Below are 27,172 nucleotides of genomic sequence, written 5' to 3'. Positions count from 1 at the left end.
GGCAGGGCCCGTTATGTGATATGATGGTATATGGTATCTTGGGGAAATTTACTAAGCTTTGTGCTTACGGTTTTCTGTTTATGTGTCAGGTACTTCCGGTTCCAAGGGGAAGAGCTCGGGCAGACCGCATCGCACATACCACAGAGATTCCGCGTTTTATATTTACTCTGATTTTGATACATTGGATACATTGTTTTTATGAGATGTACGAATGATGTTTGAAAACAATATTTTTACCTATTATAAAACGAAATTTTTGGGACCATATTTTTTGATGTTTCTCATACCACATGGTCAATTTTTCTTCTAGACGTTTCCACAAACACCTATTATTTAACTTATATATAATAGATAATCAAAGCTGAAAAGAAAGATCCACCAGGTGAAACGATTTAAAAAAGCTAAATTAAAACTACATAATGTTTATGAGAAGAACAAATTAAATATTGAATTTGGTGTGAAACTAACTACATAATCATTTGAGGTCCATGAGATGACATCCCATTTTGACTATTATATTTTAAAATGGATCCAGCGGATCAAAGTCCAATTATATTACTGTAGGAATTGATCTTTGACGAAAAAAAAAACAAAAGAAGAACCGACCATATGCTCAAATTTAGAAAAAAAAGAAAAAAAAGGTAGCATTGGTTCTGTCATAAATTGATATATAGTGCATATCATCCATGAAAATCATTTTACTTAATGAGCAAGTGGTAGCAATTTAATTACCTATTATTTTGAAAGATAAACTATACTGAACATCTTGTATAAAGGTTTGAAAAAAATTATAATAAAAGGTCAAACAATCTAAAAGATGATGAATAACTATGAGTCATAAAACATGTGTTTTTGATTTCGTATTATTGATTTCATATTCCGTAAAAATGCGAAACAAATTCTAGTTGAAATCCAATATTTTACAGAAGTTCAACCTGCATTATATATTTTTTTTGCCAAGACTACAATGAAAAAACGATTAGAAAGCTAAATTATACCTATACGAATAATTAACCACTGATTATCACCTGAATATAAACTTCAAACTTTATAAACTTAATTGTCAATCGTCAATGGAAAATATAACAGTGATCAATGCCAATAATGGTTGTCGTATAAACATAAAAGGTATTAAAAATTGTTCATATATATAAAGGAAAAAAGTATTATAAACTTTAGCTCTAGATAATCGGTTTTATAATTTCTACATATATAAACAATATAGAAATTCCAAATTACACTATTGATCATTCATCACATATAAATTACGAATTGCCAAATTGTTCATAAATAAAATAAGTGAAGATTATTAACTAATTTCATCAAATTGTGAATAAAGAAAGATTATTAACTAATTTCATCAAATTGTGAATAAAGAAAATCAATGAATATTACTAACTAATATCATCATAACTTTTATATACACATTAATTTAAAACAGACGAACAGAAGCACATAATTCATCACAAAAAGAAAAAGAAAAAAATCCACAAAATAGATACATATCAGTGAATGAACGAATAAAAGCAATTACATATAAACTATCCATGAAAGATACTTTATTGAGAGATGTAAAAGATTACTTCCCATGCGAACAATTAGTTCTTCTAACTATAGATTTTGCCCAAGTTTTACACTAAATTCAATATCAGAAGTGTTAAACTGTATGTTTAAGAATAAATTACATGATAAAAAGGAAAACTTACTCAAGCAAAGAGAAAACGTCCTTCAAAGCTTACGGTTCCATTGAGTAATTGTTGCAGACATTTGGGAGTTTTAGCAGTAATAGTGTTGACTCAAGGAGTTATTTGCTCCATCTCTTTCAATTCCTTTAGACTCTACAAAGTTAGATTTGTTCTCAGTATAAATCCAAATCTATTTTCATCTTCCGATTTTGGGAGAACTAATTGATTGGCTTCGATTTAGGTAGGTTCGATGTGGTGAAGATGGGTGAGAGGATGATCAACCAACGATTTTAGAGAAACAGAGGGAGAAGATGGAAAAGGTGTGTGACATGTTGTTTGATGGTGGTGTTTAACAATGGTTTATGTGGCCACCCAGGGTTTTAAAACCTTAAACCATCTTGCCTAAATTAAAAATTAAAAAGATTAATAGTTAAGATTATAATTTTATCATTATTTAGGTTTTTTAAATGATTGGCCTACAATCATTCCTATATCCACAAAATAATTAATTAGAATATTTAAATCTCTCTCTCTTTTTCTCTTTCTCTCTCTCTTTATATATATATATATATATATATATATATATATATATATATATATATATATATATATATATATATATATATATATATATATATATATATATATATATATATATATAGGGTTAGGTTCATTTAAAGTTATCATATTTTGTGATACATGCGGACGCAGTCCTACCCACTCATTTTAGAGATAAAAAAATATGACAAAACTTCAAAAATGCTCCCTGTGGTTTTCAAAAATATCAAGTTTAGTCCCTAAGTTCAAAAAACCTCACATATGGTCCCTGTGGTTTCAAAACGTTTAACAAATGGTCCTTTTCGCTAACACCGTTAACATTTAACCGTTAAGTCAGGGGCATTTCAGTCATTTTACCACCACAGGGACCATTTATGAAGTTTGTCTTAATTAAAAATATATATATATATATATATATATATATAATTATTTAATATTAAAGGGCCCCACCCCCTCTCTCTCTCTCATATCAAGACCTTGAAGTTGGTGCTATGAAGATTCCACTCTTCTTCTACTGATAGAATCGGTGGGTATTCTTTCTCCTCCTTTATTCTTCTGGCAAATGGATTCCACTTGATTCTTCGATATTTCATGATGTTTTATTTCAGCTTACTTTATACGTGTGTGTATTACCTCCTTGAATTGGTGGTCTAGGGTTTGGTTTTTATGTTGATTTACTGCTTCTAGTGGTTTGATTTAGTCTGTTGTTGATGTCAATTGCGTTTGGGAGTGTAGATTCTAAATCGGAGTTTGGTTAGTCCGAACCTGAACTGAGTTTGCTTGGATTTGAGCTTGATTGTACATTTCGAAGCTTAGAATCAGAACGGAAGTTCGTTTAGTTGAAAGATGAAACTGATTTTGATTGAATTTCGGCTCGGAGTCACAAAATCGGAGTTCCAAAGAATATTGTAGGCAGTCTTTGAGACGTTAAAGTCGAGATTGGAGTTCGTTTTGATCGAAATTAGAGAATTTCACTTCAATTTGATTATATTTCACGGAATCGGCTTTCCAAAATGTAGAGTTAGGTAGCGTTTAGCAGGTTAGAATCAGATTTAATATCGATTTAGCTCAAAATCAAGCTTATCTACTATCTGAAAATGAACCTAATCGATTCAGCAACCCATCTCCCGTTAAGACTTCAATTTTTGGTTGCCCTATCCTTGTTCTTTCTTGGTTTCATTTGGGTATTCAAGATTTCAATCGTCGGGGATTAAGAAACCGAACTCCATTCTCACGGGAAGCAACCATACATCTTACTCCTCCTTACTATGGCGTCATCGGAGATTTCGTATCTGGAAATGAACCTAATCAACCATTTCAAGCTCTGAAGTCCTTTCATTAGTCTCGTCCCTTAATTGTTGTAAGAGAAGCCTAACAAACACAAGAAGTTCCCCTTTCATTAGTCTCGCCTCTTTTTACAGTTAAGAAGCTATCGGAGATAACTAGTTTGCTTGCGAGAGGTTCATCTCTTGTTGCTGGTTACAATCTTTACAGGTATGTAAACCCGCCTTCAACTGTAAAAGGTGCAGGTGGGTGGCGGAAGCAAAGTCAAGATGATAAAGAAACTCATACGTATTTGGGGTTATGTTTGATTTCGCAAGTTTTTCGGAGAGAGAGAGAGAGAGAGAGAGAGAGAGAGAGAGAGAGAGAGAGACCTTTTCTATATTAAATAATAGTTTTTTTTTCTTTTTTTAAATAAGGGCAAAACTTCAAAAATGGTCCCTGTAATAGTGAAAAGACATAAATGCCCTTCACTTAACGGTCAAAATCTAACGGAGTTAGCGAAAAGGACCATTTGTTAAAAGTTTTGAAACCACAGGGACCATCTGTGAGGTTTTTTGAACTTAGGGACTAAACTTGATATTTTTGGAAACCACAAGGACCATTTTTGAAGTTTTGTCAAAAAATATTTTTAAAAAGCAAAATAATGAAAAGTTTTCAAAAAAAATATTATTTTCATTATTTATATTTTCAAAAAGAAAAATAAATAAAATAAAAAATTGCCGTTTTTTTTAAATATCTGTGAAATATTTTAATAGAATATTTTAGTATAAAATATACAACAAAATTGGTAGAATATTCAAATATTCGACTAGAATATTAGACTACATTTATTCAAAGAATTTTCGTAACGTCCCAAAATTCAAGACTAATAATTTCATTTAATAAAACATTACGTTAAGCAAATTCATCGATTTCAAACATAAACAAAGTATTAGTTTCCAAAATACATATTCGTTATCAGAGTAAACATTCCCAGGCTGTCTAAGCTATGGTGTGTGCCATGCGAATATCCCGAGCTCTTCCCTCCGCTACTGGAAGTACCTTAAAACAAAACTGAAAATCGTAAGCACGAAGCTTAGTGAGTTCCCCACCCTACCACATACCATGCATAACCACATACTGCACATACTAGGCCACGCCCGCTATCCTGGGCCTCGCCCCCTACCTCGGGCCTCGCCCGCTACAACGACCCCGCCACTCCAGGCCCCGCCTGGCTTCAAGCCCCGCTCGGATACAGATCTGTTTCACTTAGGCCTCGCCTGTCACAGGGCCTCACCTACTAACATATAATAGCACGTAAGCATATCACATCACATCACATAATCTAAACACATACTGGCGGATCTTGTCCTAAGGCCTCGCCTATCTCTGGGCCCCGCCCTTGTCCTGCTACTGATGAGTCATGGAACCCCGTCCATACTCCTGCTGATAGTGAGGTACGGGCCCAGCCCACCCTCACTCCTTCCCTAACTTGGGCCTCGCCCCTGCTCTGCTGCTACTGAGATGTGGAACACCATCCACACTCTGCTATTGGTGAGATACGGGACCTCGCCCACCCTCACCTCCCTACGAAACACATACAAGTATCACACAGACAACAAGTATAAGCTACCACGCAAACCGTTCCTTGGGCACCCGCCCTCTATCATTGGACCTCGTCTGAATATCATACTAGCATACTGTGCCTAGGGCTAACCCCCGGGTCTTCTACTCATAACTACATGGGCCGGCATTGTGGCCGTAGACCCATTCATACAAAGGAAAACTCACCTGATACTGCTGAACTGTTGCGGCTAATCCCTTTGACCGCTACCTGACCACTGACTCCGAACTGCTGCTCCACTAGCTCCTCGAGCTACCAATATCAATACAACACTGAGTCAAACTGACCCCTGACAGACAACTAAGTCAACTCTGGTCAAGTCAAAGTCCTGGTCAAAGTCAACCTTTCCAGGTCAATCCTACTCGCCGAGTCCACTTACTGACTCGCCGAGTTCACATACTCAGGGTCCTTTCATTCGCGACATGACTCGCCGAGTCAATCCATGACTCGCCGGGTCCCACAATTTCCGAGTCCTGACTTGACCCACTCGCTGAGTCTCCACCCGACTCACTGATTCGAATCTCCACTCGAAGGGTTTGGGGCTACACGACCTGACTCGTCGAGTCCAAGAGCAGACTCGCCGAGCACAAGGCAATCTTCATCCAACTCGTCGAGTTATTCATCCAACTCGTCGAGTTCATGCCCATCTTCATCCGACTCGACGAGCTGTTCATCCCACTCGTCGAGTTCCTCCTCATCTTCAAGCTACTCGCCGAGTCCACTCGAAGGACTCGCCGAGTCCATTCAGATCTACATACATGCAGAGGACTTTCGAGTCATGCATGGACTCCAAACTGTAGATCTACCCTTCCCAAGCCTATCCCCCACGTAAAGTTGCAAACTTTACATGTAGAGAGGGAGATCTAAGCAAAAAGCACCATAAACTAGGGTTTAAGGCCAAGGGGCTTCAAAATCGAATCAAGGGCTGATACTTTATGCTTCTCCAGTCCATAACACACTTGGATCTGAAGTAGCAACTCCAGATCCGGCTCCTAACTCAAAATAATATCATTATGGCTAAAGAGCCCCAACAACCACACATAAATCTAGATGCAAAAAGGGGTCCATGAACTAGTTTATACCTCCAAAAGCTCAGAAATGACTTCCCAATCCCGGATCTACAGCCCCCCTCTTGCACTCTCAAGATTCTTCTTCTTTCTCCAAGCTCAAAGCACTCTTGAAGACAATAAATGGCTCAAAAGAGGATATGGCGGCTAGGGTTTGATATCCAGGGCTTAAGAGGCAGTAAGGAACCCTAGGAAGAAGATTAAGACGTTTATATAGGCTCCAAGTCCCAAATTTAGGGTTTTCCACGCACAGACCAGACTCGCCAAGTCCACTTGGCCGACTCGCCGAGTTGGTCACTTACTCCTCGACTCGGATCCCGCTCGGACTCGCCGAGTTCCTCCTTGGACTCGTCGAGTCGCCCCTTAGCATTAAAGTTTTCTTTCCTTTCTTGGCCTTCAAAACTTTGGGTGTTACAATTTTAATAGAATATTAGCATATTCTATAAATTCTAACATTTTAATAGAATATTAGAACAATTTAATATATCTAACAACTCTAGTAGAATACTAGATTATTTTAACTTTATACAAATTACATTTGAATATTACAATGTAATATTATATTAGAATATTTGACGTATATTTAAAGAAATACTCCCTCCGTCCCAAATTGATAGTCCATTTTTGACTTTTGAAGTTTGTTTCTTCAATTTTGACCTTAAATATTTTTATTTGTGTTATATATTACTTGATAAAACTTATAAAAATGAACAAACATTTAAAATACAATCCATTCATATATTTTGCATCAAGTATTATCTATCAAAAACAAAAATATTTAAGGTCAAAGTTGAAAAAAAAAAGACTCCAAAAGTCAAAAGTGGACTATCAATTTGGGACGGAGGTAGTAGTAACTTATTTTTAGGGTATTAAAATGACGAAAATAATAATTAAAAAGAGAATTTTTGAATGTTTCCTTTTATTTCGAATTTTATATTTATTTATTTTTTTGATATCCAAGATGAGTGGTTTTCTTTTATTTTTTTCACTATCTATTGTGTGCATATATGACTGATTCTAGACCAATCATTTTAGTTATTTTAAGAAAGTAATTAATGCATATTAAATGCTGAAGATGTAATTAATATTCATTATATCTTCAACATGTAATATGCATTAATTACTTTTTTAAAATAACTAAAATGATTGGTCCAGAATCAGTCATACATGCACACAATAGATAGTGAAAATAAAATCACCTAACCATATATATATATATATATATATATATATATATATATATATATATATATATATATATATATATATATATATATATATATATATATATATATATATATATAGGGGAGGGTTCAATTGAGAAAAAAAAGGTTGAAAATGGGGAATCATTCTCAGCCAATCATTTATTTTTGCCGCAAAAGCCTCCAACGTACCGGCGGAAATGGGAAACGAATGCACATGTGTTTTCCAACATAACATATTTCCTTAAACTATGCTAATCATTACCTTAATATATACAAAAACATAGTTTTTTTTTTCGTTTTTTTTTTTTAATTTTTATAAGCTATTTTTATCAAAAAATAATTTTAAATATACCAAAATTCATGATTTTTTATTCTCTACAAATAGACATTCATATTGATATAGTTTTAAGATAATATATATATATATATATATATATATATATATATATATATATATATATATATATTTATTTATATTTTCAGCTATCGTTATTCATAAATGAATAACAATGCATCAGGTTTTATTACAGTACATTCGTTATTCACTTATGAATAAAAAGTATGATTTTTTTTTTACAATTTAAGTATCATTCATATCTGAATATAGCATATAATAAACATAGTATATTCATATTTTAATATTGTACGATGAATTCACTTGTGAATATTAACATAGTATATTCACTTGTGAATATTACATGATATATTCACTTATGAGTATTAAATGATATTTCATATGTGAATATTACATAGTATTACATGGTATATCACATGTGAATATTACAGAGTATATTCACTTGTGAATATTAGATGATATATTCACTTATGAATATTACACAGTATATTCATATATGAATATTACAAGGTATATTCACTTATGAATATTGAAGGTATTTTGACAAATATATATAATTTTTATATGTTATTCACATATGAATAACATACAAACTTGCATATTTGTTTTGTGTTTTTAATAATCATATACTGATTCAGGTGAGAAAACATATTCATATGTGAATATAACGTAGTAATTTAGTTTATGCATTTCATCAAACAGTTGGAGTGCAAACAAGTTAACTATTTTAAAAATGTTAAAAACATCAAGTTATCAATTCCAAAATCATCATATACTTCCGATTTCGACTTCAGATGCGACATCCTATCTCTGATCGATTTCTAAATTTGATTTTGATTTCCGAAAATCCGATTGGAAACCTGTGAGTACCGATTCCAAGTCCCTCAATGTCGACTGTGACTGCGAGTCCAGAACTCTGATTCTAATTTCATGAACAGCGAAGAAATTCCGGTTTAGTTGAAGAAATCTGGATGATTATTGAAGGTTGGAGGAAAATTTTTGATGATGAACGAACAATTATCGAATTTTCTATAGTTGCGTATTTGAGATTGAAGGTTATTACGATATTTACAAGTTTATCACCGTGTCTTTTATGCTTAGATTAAATGAGTGGCTGAGAATGATTCCCCCATTCTCAACTTTTTTTATTTTCTCAATTGAACCCACCTCTCTCTCTCTCTCTCTCTCTCTCTCTCTATATATATATATATATATATATATATATATATATATATATATATATATATATATATATATAGGGAAGAGTTATATGAAAAATGAATGATTAGGGCAACACATATTTGAACCAATGAGAACATGACAACACATCACTTCCACAATAACTTACACAATACATTACTTGTGAAGAAAGAGATGGACACGTGTCATTTGATTATTGGTTCCGGTAGATGTTGCTCTATTATTTGTTTTCCATAGAACTCATTCCTATATATATATATATATATATATATATATATATATATATATATATATATATATATATATATATATATATATATATATATAATCTTCATGATATCACTTTTCAATGGAAAATTTATTTGATGCAATTTGATCCTAATCAATGCTCTTACTTTCCCACTATTCACTTTCACTTTTGAGAATATGTGATAAGAAAAAACTTCAGTTCATTTCATGATATAGACACTTTATTATATAAAATTCTGTTTATAGTAATTTATATAGATATTTTCTAACAGGATGAATAGGTTTCCAACTAAATCAATTTCATCATAAATTGTGTATCTTTTACATTACGTATCAAGCACGAAAGTATAACAGGTTAGATGATGTAAACCGATTTCTAATAGTTCAATAGTTCCGTATGATAGTTAGTCTATGCTAATTATTTTATAACAAAACTAAACCTGTTTGTTTTGTATATATTTTAAAGAAAAAGATTAAAAAAAAACATGAAAGAAACAAATACCAAAAAAAAAGTTTGCTCTACGAAAGTGGGCCACATGAGTCTCATTTAGTACTTCCAGCTCAGCTGTTGAAAGTTGAAACCCAGTTGACACCAATTTACTATGTTTAGAGCGACTGTGTTGACTCATCCGAGTTCACCTGAGTTTCCAAGCGGAGGTGGTGATCAGAGGTCGAGTATGCCAACCCAACATCAAGCAACCATTGTTTTCTTGTACCTTATACCCAATACAACCGGCGAAGATTGCCAGTAACATACTAGCCTGCCGGAAGGCGTTGGAACCAAAATGAACCGCCTGAAATCCGGCAGACTCAAACCGAGTCTTCCACTGAATTAGCGTCTCGTGTCGCTCAACTCGGTCCTCACCTTCGCATGCAACCACGTTACAGATCTGTTTCCCTAGATACATCTCCGACATGACCTTATCTTTATTATACGACACCGGAGAACCACTACTAATACAGCTGCTCTCCAGTGAGTCGAAAAGGGTGGAATAGTAATTCAACGACTCGTTGAACCTTTCCAAAAAATCAACCCCGTTATGGTTGGCTTCTTGCTCCACCACTGTTATAATCTCCGGCTTCATAGCCTTCACCGTTGATAACAGTCTCTCGAAAGCTCCGGGTGTAGCTAGCGACTTATGGAAGTCAAAAATTGAATTAACGGCGATCACCTCATCGGCTCTCAGATCAAGCATACCAGGTTCAATATCGGCCAAACTCTGGACAATCAAAGGTTTATACTCGAACTTGACATTAATTGCATCAGCCAACTGACCCAACTTCCAACCGGATTCCTGCATATTATCGATACTATCCACCGGAGCCATGCCAATTCCGGTTAATCGGAACGAAGGAGAACCACCAGGTCTAACAGCCAAGGCCTGCATCAACGCCGGCCATTGCGTACCTTGTTTCATACTAAAATCGATCACATGAACCTTCTCTTTGCCGGAAAAAGCTTCGAGTATTGCTTGATTTGCAGTGAAGTGGGCGAATTTCATATACGGGCCGGCCTCGTAAAAGTGGGTCTGAAGACGATCATTATACGCCGGCGAATCTAGTGGGGTCTGAGGCCGAACTCGGTAGATTCGCCGGGCAAGTGCTTCGGAGAAATAACCGGCAACTTTCTTCATCGGTCCCGGCTGAGACACAGCTAACATTCCGGCATGTTTCACTAGGTTTTCGGCCATTTGGATCTGCTGTTCATGTACAGCTCTTGCACACGCAAGCAAAGTGTGTACAAGACGAATCCCGTTATCCTGTGAATCCACGAGCACCACCGCGTTTGGATTGTTTGAAGTCGACGCCACCGACACCCTTGAGGGTTTCATTCTTTTAACCGGGGACTGAATCGCGACAACATCCGGGACCGATACAAGATTTCCCATGAAGACAGAAGTTGGTTGCACCGCCGCGGTTGCGTTATCGTTCGCTGGAACGTCGGCGATGGCGATGGCGGTGGCGGTGTTCATAGCGGAGTCATCGGTAACGAGTTGTTGACTTGTAGGGTTCAACTCGACCATCATAGTCTCAAGCCATGTCGATAGATTGGAAGGATTGTAATGAACAGAATCGGAGGCAAGTTGAGATAATTCGACGTCATTCACCAAAGCTTCTTCAAGATGCTGAATTTTATCGGCGACTTCAGCCATGTCGGACGATTTAAGATTGTACCCGAGCATCGCAAACAACTCATCATCGCCACCATCTTGTTTTCCAGTTTCATCCCACATATTTGATTTCCCGGCCACATCAGACCTCCAATCCGAAGATCCACCGGGTGCCGCGGAGGAGCTGCCGCCGCCGTCATTGAAGTTGTAATCTTGTTGTGGCTGACCCCTTTTCATTTTTTTCTTTTTCTCCTTCTGATTCTCTCTCGCGCTCTATGTGGATATGATTCCTAAATAGGGAATCGAAAGTGGGTTATGAGTTACGAATTTGTGAATGGATGAAGAATCGCAGCATAAACGAATGGCAGATAAGAGGTACTTTCTTAGGGGTGGGCGTGACCACCTATGAACAACGGACAACATCACCATCCTTAAGTTCCATCTTATTTAAATATTATTTATGATGGTTGATAATAAAAATATCAATATGGTTACATCAATGATGTAATACAATGGATTTACTCTCTTTATTATTTTATTTGACAATGTTGTTATTAATTTTTGTGATACTGAAATGATATATGTAATATATTATTACATTAAATTGTTAGAAAACAATATCTAGCATGTTGCTCAACAACATAGGTACAAAAAACATATATATATTCTAAAAAGTCAACATTGTTTCGGTTATCTCAAAGAAAAAGGATTTTCCTTGGCAAATTTCTATTAACTAATTATCATAATTTGAGATCGATAACATTAATCTTGATTCATACACTTTCTTATTGTACCTTATTAGAGGGATAGTTTCGAGTATTGTGTATTGTTGAAGGTTAATCTAGATTTAGAGTCAGTTTGCTAATTATGATGGTAGTTAGTTTATAAGTTACTTATTTGGTAGTTATTTATAGAATAGATTGGTAGTTATTGGTTGTTAGTTAAGTTAGTTATTAACCGCCAATATGACGGGATGTGATGGTTAGCATGTATATATGTTGTAATTAGTGGAGTTAATGAAATATTATTTGTTTATAATGTAAAGAAATGTTCATGTGCACACACATCATTGCAACAAAATTCCTGCAACAAAATTCCTACAACTTTTCTTTTTTATATTAACTCCAAGAAAGTGATATCAAAGCATATAGTTCATGGTTCAAGAGGATACGTAGAAATTTTGTTAAAGATTAGATAAGTTGAAGTTTGTTGTTTGATTGAGTGTCATAAATCCGCATGAAAAGATTTTGGGCAATGATGACGTAAATTTTATGTTTTCTGTAATAAACCAAATGAGGATGTTAATATCAAAGGTGATTAGATAGGTTTTCTAATGGAATCAAATTTGAAAAATGATTATGTGTGACATTAGAAACACAAGTAGATTGCCTAAATCTATTGGGATATGCCTCTTACAGCGGAATCTGAAGTAAATCCAAAATAGGTGTATAGAAAATGGACAATAAATAAAGGTTTTTCTATAAATGTTAAAGGTTGATATGACACAGAGATTTAGGAACTTAATTCTAAACATGACTGTGAGGGTGATATCGACAATTGTTCTTCACACGGCTAACAAAAGGAAGACGGATTAAGGATGAAGAAAAAAAGATTGTGAAAGGATGGATGTTATACTTGAAGGATGGTTAGAAGAGCACAAAAGAGGACGAATTCAGGCAAAGATCAAGTCTTCTATATATCTATAGTGTTAATGAAAGATTGTGTTTTCTCGTAGCCGTTAGTTGCACAAACACTTACAAAAAGGCATTTTGCCTAATTAAAGGCATCAACATATGAAGGAAATATGTCTCTTCTTGTGTTGTTAAGGGTTCAAGTTTCATCATGGACAAAGATATAGAATTGAGAGTAGGATTGAGGTCGTGTGCTTGTTGATCAGAAAGGAAGTTAGACAAAAACCTTTGTGGAGTGAATAAACACTCGAGATATATTAAATAAGTGCATACCAACAGGTCAATATAAGTTTATTTTTCATATGTGGTTTGATGTTATTATTCATAATCATTTGACAATGTATTGTTATAATTCATAAGCGTTGATTCACACAATAGTTGGAGTGCCTGCGGACCATTTTGGATATTTTTTTGGGAAAAAACATTATTTATAGATTAATATGTCGTGGAAATTAACAATACAACTATTGATGTTTAGTATATACAAGATTAGGATGGTATGTATGAAACAGACGTTGATCATTTGTTCATATTTAAAGAGTGACCTGTGCGACTCATATAAGTTTTATATTAAGAATGAGAACTTATGAAGATTGAGTAATAATTGCAATATCATTTGTATCGGCTGTCTTGTTTTACTTTAAGGACGTATTCTTTGTTAATTTTGATAATATTGTCATATGATAATTGAAAGAGAGAAATTACAAGGTTCTAAATGAAAAACGTAAAGACTATAAAGAAGCAAGGGACTAAGACCAAATCCGAATGGGCTAAAGCATAAAGGGTCTATAACCATGTGGGCTAAACACATATCAAGATTATTATTGAAAGAGAAATTATAAGGTTTTCAATGAAAAGCGTAAAGGCTACAAAGAAGCAAGGGAAGAATAAATACTACCTAAGACCAAACCCTAATGGGCTAAAACCTAAATGGCTCATAAACATGTGGGCTAACAACATATAGGCTAACATTCCCCCTTAAACTCACAATTCCACAACAATAAGCATTGATAGTTTGTCATACAAGAAATGAAACCGAGATGCCAATATAGCCTTCATAAAAATATCCGCAAGCTGTAAGGTTGATGAAACAAACTAAAACGATATGGTTCCGAGCTGTAAGTGATGACGGGTGAAGTGACAATCAATCTCAATGTGCTTCGTATGCTCGTAGAAAACAAAATTCTTCGCAATTTGTATTGCACTTTTGTTATCACAATGCAAGGGAGTAGGTGAAGAAATGTGAACCCCCAAATCCGCAACAAGCCACCATAACCAAATAATCTAACATGTAGTCACAGTCATAACACGATACTCAACATCTGTGGAGGATGTAGAGACAACACCCTGTTTCTTGCTCTTCCATGGAATGAGAGACTCTCCAAGAAATACGCAAAATCCGGCGGTGGATTTACGATCATGACAATCGTCATCCCAATCAACATCACTATAGGCACGCAGCTCAAGAGAAGACGTCAAAGGAAACAAGAAGGTCTGAAACGGAGTGTCACGAAGATATCTCAAAATATAGAGTACATCTCCCCAATGAACAAAGTTAGTAATAATAAAAGTTGACTGACAATAAGAACAACATGAGAAATATCCGCACGAGTAACTGTGAGATAAACCAAACTTCCCACAACAATGCGATAAAGATTCGGATCGGACAAAGGAACACCCTCAGCAGGAGAGTACCGTGTATTGGTTTCAAGAGAAGTATCAACAGTCTGATTGTCAGAGAGGTTCGTCCATGTAAACAAGTCATATATATATATATATATATATATATATATATATATATATATATATATATATATATATATATATATATATAGTATGAGAAAGAAGGTACCCTTTCTTAGATCGAGCTACCTCAATACCCAAGAAATAACGCAGCAAGGCCAAATCCTTCATAGAAAATTGATGAGCTAGATCATGCTTCAAAGACTCAATACTACCATGGTCATCACCAGTAATAATCATGTCATCTACATATAAGGACAAAAGAATCCGTCCTGCACTCGATCATCTAACAAACAAAGTCGAATCTTGATTACTCTGGACAAATCCAAGAGAGGTAATCATTGTGGAGAATTTCTCAAACCTAGAACGAGGTGCTTGCTTGAGTCCATACAAAGCTTTGCGAAGCCGACAAACCTCACCCGCTAGTGTCGAATTCCTGGGGTAGGAGACATATAAACCTCTTCATAGATGTTGTTAACACATCCCTCTAAGAATATGCCAAAGTTAACAGGATGATTATCCATTGGACGGCCTAGCTAATAGTCGTTACCCGGTATAGGTTCTAGGTTCGGACCTTCTCACTTGTGGTCTCCTTCTTAGTCCCGACATCCTAACACCAAGGTCCATAACAGGCCAAATAATACCTGATTGCTCCCCAGAACGACAAGTGTAGCACTCAGAGCACCGCTTCTCAGTAACTCTGCACCAATAGCGGATAAAAACTAATGGTGCACGACTCACCAATAGGATGCCTTCACGTCCTAACAGTCCAAGCAAGATAAAAGGTATTGTCGGGGACATGCTCCCACGACGACCGATATAAAATAGATCCTTCTTCTCCAGAAGAAGGGATCACCCTCTCTCTACCTAATATAGAACTCTAATTCACCCATACACTTACTGACTAGATCATCGGAGTCTCATTCCGGGACCCCCTCCCGGACGACGACTAATGTCGACTATTTCTTTGTTGTGATTCTTAGGCTTAATTAGACTATACGATCCACAACGGTGTTAGGCTCGAAGACATATCACAACATTTGGCGCCATTTGGGCATGTACTTAGCGTTACACAACCCTAAAACAACCCTAGACAGCGGAAATGGCGGGAAAGGCACCAGCGACGTCCGGCCGGGGAGAAACGAGCCCGCTCAGGTTAATGTCTTCGCTTGATGGCACACAACCATCTGCTTCAAACGGACAATCCCCCACTCACACGCCAGAGATACAGACACCAGGTCTAATAATGGGAACCACAACGGCATCAATCGTCGCCCTATGGAGATCATTACCAGTCATGATAGAACCATCGATTGCAAACGCGATCGCAACACCTCAGTCGACAGCGACTAAATAGTCGCAACCACTAACCCAATAGTCCTTACTGTCAACTCAGTAGTCGCAAACGGCGGTCTCTCAACTGCAAGCGCAACCGCAATAGGCAGGGATGAGCACCTGGTCCCCAGGAACCATCCCATCCTCCACACACTACTCAACATCAAGCTACCAATTCTCTCTAGTAACAGGAATGTTACATATCCCACTTTTCGCTCAACAACCTATGATGTTCAACCCCTATTTCCAGCAGTCGTACAGATCCAGCAACCAAACACCGCTGGCGGGAGAACCTGACCCTCACCTTCCATTGACACAACTGTTGAACACTCTTGTCCAACAGCACCTGGGGTCAATTCCGAGCATGCCCCAGCAGTCGGAGCAAAAATCACAACTGCATCAAAGCACGCAATCGAGCTCTTAGCAGCAACCATACATCTCGCAAGCAGCAACCAATTCTCTCTAGTAACAGGAATGTTACATATCCCACTTTTCGCTCAACAACCTATGATGTTCAACCCCTATTTCCAGCAGTCGTACAGATCCAGCAACCAAACACCGCTGGCGGGAGAACCTGACCCTCACCTTCCATTGACACAACTGTTGAACACTCTTGTCCAACAGCACCTGGGGTCAATTCCGAGCATGCCCCAGCAGCCGGAGCAAAAATCACAACTGCATCAAAGCACGCAATCGAGCTCTTAGCAGCAACCATACATCTCGCAAGCAGCAATGTACAATCAAACATATGGAAATCTATATTACGCGCAACAATTTACGATGTACAATGACCTTCCATATCTTCGCATGGAAATGCTGGGAAGAAGCACCAGTTCTGCCTTTTTCCAGAAACTCTTGCAATATGAGATCTTGCATTCGGCAATGATACCAAATATCTCGAAGTACGATGGAAAAACAGACCCCGACAAGCACATCGACACGTATGAGTGGACGATGACTTCACTAAGGATGGGCAAATGCTTCATGTGTACCTATTTCCCTTTTACGTTATCTGGTAAAGCCGCAAAATGGTTCAAGGCGCTACGATCAGGAAGCATTGCGGGATTCGGACAACTGAGATACCTTTTCCTAAACAATTTCAAGCAACTATGAAAAGGGAAGGGAGATGCAAACTCCATAATGACGTGCAAGCAAAAAAAAGGGAGAGTCGATACGAGCATAGTACGATAGATTCACACTGACAACACTCAACGTTCCAGTTCACGAAGAGTTCCTTGTAACTAGTGCCTTCGCCCAAGGTCTACCCCTCGGTACTTTGTCAATAAAGATGCAGGGGACGGTACATCAATCGAGAGACGAACTCAAATATAGAGTTTAAAAATACCTCCGACAAATTGAAGGTGAGGAACAGAAGGAAGCCAACCTAAAAGTTGTCGCAAATGCGTATATCAAGAAAGAGGAAGCAAACTCCCACACAAACTCTAATCACCGATACCACCATGACAAAAGCCACGACAAGCACAACCAACACTCAATACACCCATCTCGTAGATTTCGCCCTTTCGGCAAGGATGAACCTCGGAGTCACTAGGCTGAGGTGCATGTGGTTGAGAAAAAACCTCCAAAGGTAGACTAAGAAAAAGGGAAGTACTATGAATACCACAAAAGTAAAACTGGTGGGATGTCAAGTCCACCAAGCAAATTACACCCTTTGTTTGCAAATAAAACGTAATGTAATGGTAAAAAGGGGTATCGATCCTCGGGGAAATGGTTGTATTCAATCACCAATGAAATCCAATAGAACTAGTGTAAATAAAATAACTAACTATAATTAAACTAAAAGGAGGGGGTGTTATGATTACTTGAAAACTAAAAGACTTGAATAACTAGAAAACTTGCAATTAATCAAGGTGATGAAATGCTCAAATATTGGAGAGAATTGGTTAACCAAGGCAATTCAGCACAATGAACATTTGTGTGTTTATCATTAAGATTCATTATGAAGCTTATCAATCATCCCAAATTGGTTATAGCAATCATGAAGCATAATATGCCAATTGAAGCAATTGAACCCAATTGAAGCATAATATGCCAATTGAAGCAATTGTATGGAGGTTGGGGAAGCCCACAACACACCTTGATCAAAATCAAGGATCCAATTGAAGCAATTGAACCCAAGATGTTGATTAGCCTTAAGAATGAAGGAATCCCCAATTCCTAGAGGATGTCAATGCTTACACATCCATAAAGGAGTTATGATTCATACGCTAGAGATGATATCTACCATCATAAAGCCCTTGTTCTAAGTAAATTCAATGATTCAATGCTAAACCAACAATTACTTATTCAAGTACCAAGCTCATGATCAAAGCATTAAACAAGCATAGGAAATATGCACTAGAATCATAAACATAAGATAAATGATAAATAAGCATAAATCCTTCAAAAACCCACAAACATTCAAAGGTTTTAGCCAAGGTTGACCAAAATAGAGAAATTAGCCACTCATGGCAATAGAATAACAATCACAAAAGTCTAATTGCATCAAGAAACTAACAATTACTTTTGAAGATAAGAAGAATGTGTATCCAAGCTCCAAAAATCGCCTCCTCTAGTCTCTAATGGTGGAAAATAGAACTGATAGCTTAAAGATCCAACCCCAAGGTAAATGGTAAGCCAAATGACCAAAATGCCCAAAACTGGGAAGTTGCACGGGTACCCGCGCACGTGAGATTCCACCCTCACAAGTGTTGCTGGAATGCTATTGGCTCATTTTTCCTCCACTAACCATTCCACTACCAAAGATTCCCTTGGTCCCTTCCATATCCCACATGATTCAAATTAACCAATCATATTTTAGCTTCAAATATGGATGCTCCAAGCCCAAAATAATAATCCATGACCCATCTTCACAAGCCCACTTCATCCACGTCTTTAGCTTTTTAAGCCTAAATTTCCTTTAATGGATCCGCAAAGCCCAATAATGCCTCGGAAGCCCACCAGGCCCATTCCAAGCTAATCCACAACAACAACAAGCTCCAAAACCCTACAAAATACCTCATGCAAAATAAAAAGTCCCCAATACGATCCATGATAAAGAAAATAAAGAATATACAATGCAATACTAATAAAAAGAGCTAAAAATACTAAAATAAACTAATAAAAATAAGAAAATAAAATAAGCTATCAAAAATGAACGACCTCATAGCAATCACCAGGGATTTAAGGTCCAAGTTCGACGTTGACCAGAGGAATACACGAGATCGAAAAGATGAGGGAAGAACCAAGTCAAGGAGTAAATTTTTACCATTGTGAGACCTCTCGAGCGGAGCGAGCATGAAGAGACAGATTACCATATCAAGGTACTTCCTAAGAACATCCTCAATATCAGCTTCTCATTGAAAGACCCACGCATGCCCAATTGAAATCCTAGGGATCGACTCATTATAACGGCCTACGTGCACCACAAGCAAATTCATTAAGTATTAATCGATAATGACAACAACACTGACATTCTTTACGAACAATGCTTCTGCCAACTCCTAACCTCTTGGAAAGAAGGTCAATAACCCTCAACTATGGGCCCACTCGTCGGAATCATGGGACATCAGTTATTGCTTCTAGGAACCATAAACCTCCCACTAACCTTAGTTAGTCATGGCATAAAAGAAACAATCACAAGGGCAATAGAGTTCTTGGTGGTATGTTGCCCAACCGACGACAATATGCTCCTCAGACGGCCAACTCTTTTCCAGCTCCAGGCAATACCATTAACACTACACAGAACAGTGTAATTTAGTATAAGCACGAGCTCAACCATATTTGTCGTCTGTAGCCCACTCACACGATATGGCAGAGCCATTGCCACATTAGAAACAATGCACATACCAAGGAAACGAAGAATGCTTCGCCATATGAAGAAGCACGCGATACCGGTGGTTACCTCACGGCATCAAGACGGAAGGCGAGAAAACGCCTGGATTAAAGAAATTCACGGGGGAGGACACAGTAGCAACAATGCAACTGTACTGGAAGATGTGTCGCCTCACAGAAACAAAAAGAACCCCCGACCTTAGCAAAAACACAAAGCAAGGACCAAAAATGATACCCAAAGAGTAACACAACAAACGAAGAAAAGCTCAAGATGGGCCCGTGTAGAAAATGAAAAAATGGGATAGAATGCCTACCGACTTGTAACAATCGAAAAATTCCAACCAATTTAAATTTTTCAAAAACAACCCGATTTCATTAAATTATTACAAAAAGGTTTTCAATACAATTTATTTACAGTATTCCCAGAATCACATCACAGCATAAACATGAGGAGCGGTACGATCACGCCTTCGCCTTGCCACAGTCTCCTGAAGAACCTGAAAAACATTAAACCACAACTATAAGCCCGAAAGCTTAGTGAGATATCCCCAAAAATACCAACCACACATACGCCCTTCCAGGCTACGACCTTCCGGTCCAAATCATAATGCCTTCCGGCCCATCACATAGTGCCTTCCAGCCCATATCATACATAGCATACATAACATAACAGAACACAGAACAGCCATGCACTTCGGGTCTACTGTGAGACTGGTCCGCCGCACCGGCCAACAGTCCACCTAGTCCACCCTCCGAATCTAGCCATATACATCGAGTCTGCAGTGTGATTGGTCCACCCACACCGGGCCTTCAATCCACCTGGTCCACTCTCTGAGTCTACAGTATGACTGGTCCGCCCGCACCGGGCCTTCAGTCGGCCTGGTCCACTCTCCGAGCCTCGGCACGTTTGGTCCGCCCTCTTGGGGCCTACATCCTATTCGGACTGCTCGCTGGGCCTTCGGGACAACCGGTCCACCCTGGGTATCTTGGCCTACAGCACAAAGCAGGACCCGCCTCAACCCAACTCCAGTCCAAATAACCATGTGCACATAAACATACAATCATATAAAAATTCACAGTCAACAAGACAATCAAACTGATCACATAACATATCATCATCCTAACCAGGATACCGACCTAACCGGTCACTAGCATAGCATCACCCTACATATCAGGGAACCGACCTTAACTAGGTCTCTAACATATACCATTCTAACTACCAGGATGCAAACATATCAAAGCAATAACAAATACCCGGATCTCAATCCAATAAAGGGTCGGCCTTGGTGCCTTAGACCCTGTCGATATAGTAAGGATAAGTCACCTCGCACTGCCGAAACTCTGAACTGAGGAAGCAGATTCTCGAATCACCGACTCACCGAAAATCCCGAACTAGCCAACATAGCACAAATAAACATTAGGCCAAGCACAATACTCTTCTAAGGGTAAATTGACCATTTTACCCCTAACTCAATCCGACCCAACACTAGGTAAGCTCCCGAGCCCACCAATGGCCCAAAGTCCAGAAGTCCAAAACAAAGCCCATTATTGGCCCAATTTACTAAATTGGGCCCACCTCACCAAATGGGCTAAACTCATGATCCATAACAACCAATGGGCCCAAAAGACTCTATCCATAATGTCCAGTCACGGCCCAAAATCCAGCAACTCAAATAACAGCCCAAACCCTAAGGCCCAAAAATGAAAACCCAACAGAGGGAGTACGCTGGGCGTACACGCTGAATTGCAATAGGGGATTGGGGCACTGACTCGCTACGCAGGGCGTACTCACATGTTACACGGGGCGTAACTTTGCTACTTAATAAGTCCTTATAACTTCTTAATGGCTTAAGCTCTTAAGCCCAAACTTCAGATCCCTAGGCCAAACATGCCTAAGATTCATAAAAGTCTCAAACTTTATCACTTGGGACGTCCAAATGCTCTTAATCTAAGGTCTTAATCCATTAAGACCTATATATCTCACACATGGAACAACCACAGCCCTTGGGACCTCATTTTTCTTACTCAAGACCTCTCCAAAGGTCTGAAAGGACAGATAATCTCGGCCAACACAAAGCATGAATCAAGATGAGAACTTTGGGACAAGAAAGATGCTAAAACTTCACAATACTTAGATCGATGCAAAATAAATGGCAAGCAAGAAGCTTTATACCTCAAATAAGCTCCAAAGGATGATATCTCTTCAGATCAACAAGCTCCAATCGTTCCTTTCCTTCTTTGACAACTTCTCCTTTCTTCTTCTAGCTTTTCTTTAGCCAAAATGAGCTTTCCAAGGCCAAACACACCCAACAATGGAGGTGGAACGGCTAACTAGGGTTTCTGAGGTTAAGGGAGAGCTTATGGAGGTTAGGGTATGCACCAACATGTTCCTTATATAGTGGCTGACCCTAAATTTAGGGTTTTAGAACTCTGAGAGTACGCTGGGCGTACTCAACCTTGCACCCGCGTCCATATACGCCTTACGTTAGGCGCAATCCCAACTTATGCTTGGCGTACTCGGCGAGTCCCCAAGTTTCATACTTGCCCCTCATTTTCCACTTTTCCCACAAGATGACCAAAATATCATTTCTCTTAAATCCCGGGGACTCACAATTAGGTATTCTTAGGAACGGGGCATTACACGACTCCCAGTGATCCTCCCATCACCACAAGACTAAAAGCCAGGAAGCTAAGGAAACACGGGGACACAAAGCAAAGAGTGACACGCGCGCGCAGGGATCCCAAGGTCGAACTGACACGTCAAGAGTAAACCGTGAATGCTAACACATCATCGTCTAACAAAGAGTCTAATCCAAAAAGAAACGTTGAAGTCACGAAGACCTTCGACGAGCTCAGACTGTGCTCGAATCACCACCCATATGGTTCCCTCCCAGTCAACTCCCTAAGTGACGGTGCACAGGGAAAATGGGGAGGCCTGAGAGTTGTGGTAAGGCGAATGCAGGCAGGTAGAGAAAAACACTCATCCCGTGAGAGGAGCTGGGTGGACAGAAGTGAAGCGCGAAGGAATCTGAGAATAGTCTTTAGAAAATCAATTCACCAAAAAAATTCCAAGCTTGAGCATGCGCAGAAACATGGTCGGACCACGAGGGAGCAAACCCAGGGAATATCTGGGATTCCAATGCATAGATGTTGTAAGGACACTCCCTGTTGGAGAAATACCCTATAGGCCTTCCCCAAGCGACCCTACAGACAAAAGAAAGCCAATTCTAAAATTTCATGGGTGCTAATAGAGAAAGTACAGTTAGGGAAAGAATAATACTCTCCTGAGGCAAAGAACCAAACAAGCGGCTCACAACAAGAAGTCTTGAGAACCATTGTCGGAAGAATGTCTAGCCCGGGGGCACGTCGGCCCACCACACAAGGACAAAATCGAAACCCTTAAAATCACTGCCAGCGAATACCCAAAATATCAGGTGCTCATTCGTCCTCAAAGACAACACACCATGACTTTGACTAACAACTATCGGTCATCAAATCAATGGGGTATCGATATCATGGGGACAACCCCGGTCATCCCAAGAGGAAATGGTTTCCCCCAGGTTACCCCCAACCATTTCAGTAGACAGGAAAAAGATGACCATCCATGAGGATCGAAAAAAGCCTGGGTTGGATAACCACCGACAATGTCTCAGATCCATTGCTAGGTCCCAAGGCGAGGCCTCGGTGGATAATCACTTAACCTAATACAAGGAGTGAAATCAATGACGCCACTTGGGATCACAAACGAGTCGTTACGAGCGCTAAACTTTGGTGCAATCATCAACAAGGCAAACATGCTTAGTGGGAAACACGCGACCACTAAACTCAGCCAAGCCAAACACAGTGGAAACGCCAAAAATCGCCATAATTGGTATATGCGAATGGAAAGCCCCAATGCAGGAGACTGAACGTTGGAAGAGGATGGGGTTAACCACACACGACCTAAGATCCAGCTAAAAGCCGCCAAATAACATGAAAGTAGGGCCATAAACATGCACCAAGATGGAGTTGGCATCCCAAGAGCTCGGGACGAAGTATTCGCCTCCTAGACCCGGAGTGTGTGCAGTTCGCACCACCACCCCTAGAGTAACGAAAAAGGTCTAGATCAGCTCAGGACTTGGGCAATGTGATCAAAATATGAATGGATAATCACACCCTAGCAGATCAGCCCAAGAAGCTAGAACTTGTCTTACATCATGATGTAGTCACCTCTTTTTCTTTGCTCATCAGAAAATGTAGTTATCTCTGAAAACATTATCAATAAAGAAAGTGGACCACTAAAAAATCTATTAGAACATTTTCTACCGTTTAAGCTTTATAACACTCATAAAAGATGTTGTACATGTTTACCAAATGGTAACAAGGTTTGATCATCCACATCATTTAAGTGAAAACGATGTAAGAATGAAACCATAGGTGTCAGAGGTTCATAACCTTTCCCTAAACAAATAGTACCTAATTCATAAATGCCTCAAATGAAGATCTCGACTTGACTTAAATAATTACGGTCAGGGTACAACTCCCCAAGGCTCAAGACTTAGAACAAAGCCTCAAAAAGGGTAATAAGAAAACCTTAGCTAAAAAAGGGGGAAGAATAATTAGGGATGTCAACGGGGGCAAACGGGGCGGGGATTGCATCCGCCGCCCCCACCCCCGAAATTTTCCTGTTCCCCCGCCCCCGCCCCTGCTCCCGAAATCTCTAGCCTCCCTATCCCCGCCCCCACCCACGAATCCTAGGATTACCCCCGCCCCCGCCCCCGCCCCCGTTTGGGTTGACTTTTTTTTGGGCGAACGAAGGTGTTGTTTAGGCTAAAAGAAGTTATTTTTTGAGCTAAAAGAAACCATTTTGGATAAAAAAAAATAGTTATTTATAGCATAAGTTTATATATTTAAAATAAAAATATTATAACATCTTAAAAACGTTATACTATAAACTTAAAAACATGATATTTGATTGAATTTTGGAAGTTCAAAATCATTGCTATTATTTATTATATTTTTATAATTAATATATATATTAATATAAATAATATATTAACGGGGTCCCCATTGGGGGTTCGGGACGGGACTATCCACCCCCGCCCCCGCCCCTGAAACTAAAACGGGGGTTAACATTGCCCCCACCCCCGCCCCCGTCCCCGATTTTTTAAACAAATATTCCCCATTCGGGATCGGGGCCCCACGGGTTCGGGGTCCCACCAAACTTTTTGACATCCCTAGAGGAATACCCTAACAAAGAAAACTGGACAAAAAGTCCCAGTCTAGAAATAATGGTCTATGACCCAAATAAGGGACAAATTCTGAGCCCGCAGCACGAGCCCCCAGGACAAATCCAAAGCAACTTAAGCAAATATATGTCCTAGAGTTATAATTTGGATAAATACAGTAGCACGAATAGATTGCCAAACAGCACAACTACTTGCCAAGCAGAGAGATCTAACCATCTCAAGTCGACCCTCCAAGGCCAACACAAACATGGGTGAAGAATCGCCTCAACAAGGAAAAATAAGGGCACATAATCACCAATGGCCAACATAAACCACTTGGAGATAGAAACAACGCAGAAGCAGAAATGATTATGCTACCAAAACACAAAAAAAATTGTCTTGATAGACAACCCCCGGACTTGAAAGGGCCGCACAGGGCCAAACAACCATTAAAAGTATTATATTGAAGACATTGTCTTAGAAACACACAAGTTGAAACACTATTCCACATAAGCAAATCAGACTACCAATAGGAACCTACCTATGGAAGTAGTGATAGTACTCACAAACTCAAGGAAGTCGGTTTAGGATAAATAAAACAACTAAAATACCTACATACGTTTTATAACAATAAAACTTGTAGACTCACCAACATTATGTTGACCTCCAAACCACATGTATTCTCAGGACAATGAACTTAATTGAAGGAGGAGATAACCTCAGTGACGCAGTCCGGAACTTATGTGCTTTGCTTTTGTACTTTGCTTTCATAACCTACTTGTACCTCGAACAAATGTGTAATATCTTTTATTTAATGAATAAATATCTATGTTGTTAATTACATCCTATGTATTATTCAACGTATGCCTTGGCTTGAAATCCCAACATTACTAACGTCGCACATCATGGCGCTTCTGTTGTCGGCCAGGGGTGTGTCAGATTGGTATCAGAGCTATAGATTATAGTTGTTTTTGGTCAAAAATTGATCAACTATTATTCAATCAAATTATATGAGAGTCTGTGGTGTTTAACGTGATGTAAATATCAAATAGTAATCAAAGTAAGACAAGTTAGTTACAAGGAAACCGCTTGATCCTTTTTAGGATCTCTGAGATAAAAACTTGGGAGGTGATAATGATCACATACCTTGTTGTTTTTATTGATCTGCATATGAGATTACAAAAATGTTGAAGGTAATATGAATACAAATGTAATAGAGTAACTAATTGTCTGTGTAGTGTGTGTAATACGGGTGTATTTATAGTCTAGACTAAATAACAATAAGTTTGATATTTATGGGATCCTCTTGAATGAGATTGTGCACATTGTTTGACTTGGTATTCTCAAGTCTTAAGCCTGGTTGAAACGATTCTTCATTGAGAATAAGTCTCATATTGACCATTTCTACATATGTGAGAAAAAATAAATAGAAATATGATAGTTAGGGGTGTTAGGAATTAAAAATAATAATGCTCAAGATTCTGAGAATGGTCTGTCGAAGCCAATCCAATTGATGACTCCAAGCCCTACGAAGCACATGATGATGCAGATGATGATGATGATGATGATAAGAAGTCTAAGAGCTTTACCTCGGACACAGGATCTTTAGGCTAAAATATTGCATATCATTTTGCCTTGTTAGCACTCCAAGACAATGTTGCCTCTGCTATCTCCAAATTCGACTCCATCGATCAGATATTCGCACACCTTGAGTTGAAGATTGATCAAATGGTTACAAGTCTTGACTCCAAGCCAGAGCTCATCCTTAAATATCTTTCCGAGATTCCAAGTTGTTGCTCCTTCAGAACTTGACCAAGCCAATCAACTTGACCAATTCATTTCCCTTCGTCTCAAGCACACTATCGAAGACGTTAAACATAAGTATAATGACAGTCTCGATCATCACATCTCCATCACCACCATTATGCTCAAGATTCATGAGGAAATGATTAATGTTACCAACGAACTCATCATGCAGACTCATGTTTGTCATGAGAAACAAATTCAAAGACTAGAAAAAGAGATTCGCAAAAAAGATGTCATGA

At 38.4% G+C, this 27,172-nt stretch overlaps 2 protein-coding genes and 1 long non-coding RNA gene across 3 annotated transcripts; all 3 read right to left on the bottom strand.

The window, feature by feature from the left end:
• Positions 1 to 1,372: 1,372 nt before the first annotated feature.
• Positions 1,373 to 2,091, bottom strand: LOC122197014 (uncharacterized). The gene is made up of 2 exons (XR_006189794.2): positions 1,707 to 2,091; positions 1,373 to 1,636 (listed from the first exon to the last, which is right to left on the bottom strand). It is a non-coding gene; the product is annotated as an uncharacterized LOC122197014 (long non-coding RNA).
• Positions 2,092 to 9,561: 7,470 nt separating this feature from the next.
• Positions 9,562 to 11,740, bottom strand: LOC111920919 (DELLA protein GAI1). Its single transcript, XM_023916486.3, has one exon. The coding sequence runs from the start codon at positions 11,552 to 11,554 to the stop codon at positions 9,842 to 9,844; it is 1,713 nt and encodes a 570-aa protein (XP_023772254.1). The 5' UTR covers positions 11,555 to 11,740; the 3' UTR covers positions 9,562 to 9,841.
• Positions 11,741 to 14,292: 2,552 nt separating this feature from the next.
• LOC111920928 (uncharacterized mitochondrial protein AtMg00810-like) lies at positions 14,293 to 14,991 on the bottom strand. The gene is made up of 3 exons (XM_052769731.1): positions 14,881 to 14,991; positions 14,589 to 14,735; positions 14,293 to 14,502 (listed from the first exon to the last, which is right to left on the bottom strand). The coding sequence occupies exons 1-3, from the start codon at positions 14,989 to 14,991 to the stop codon at positions 14,293 to 14,295; spliced, it is 468 nt and encodes a 155-aa protein (XP_052625691.1).
• Between the last annotated feature and the right edge of the window lie 12,181 nt (positions 14,992 to 27,172).

Source organism: Lactuca sativa, chromosome 3 (assembly GCF_002870075.4).
Source record: "Lactuca sativa cultivar Salinas chromosome 3, Lsat_Salinas_v11, whole genome shotgun sequence".
Classification (NCBI taxonomy): domain Eukaryota; kingdom Viridiplantae; phylum Streptophyta; class Magnoliopsida; order Asterales; family Asteraceae; genus Lactuca; species Lactuca sativa.
The sequence above is the reverse complement of the archived record's forward strand: the minus strand, read 5'-3'. Positions and strand labels throughout refer to the sequence as shown.

Excerpts from the sequence above, each read along its gene's own strand:
- LOC111920928 (XM_052769731.1), bottom strand. The coding sequence starts at position 14,991 with ATGATTATTACTGGTGATGACCATGGTAGTATTGAGTCTTTGAAGCAT. Across the intron at positions 14,736-14,880 it reads GTTATTTCTTGGGTATTGAG|ACTGTTGATACTTCTCTTGA; the intron begins GTAGCTCGATCT and ends TCTGACAATCAG. Across the intron at positions 14,503-14,588 it reads TTTCTCATGTTGTTCTTATT|ACCTTCTTGTTTCCTTTGAC; the intron begins GTCAGTCAACTT and ends ACTCCGTTTCAG.
- LOC111920919 (XM_023916486.3), bottom strand. The coding sequence starts at position 11,554 with ATGAAAAGGGGTCAGCCACAACAAGATTACAACTTCAATGACGGCGGC.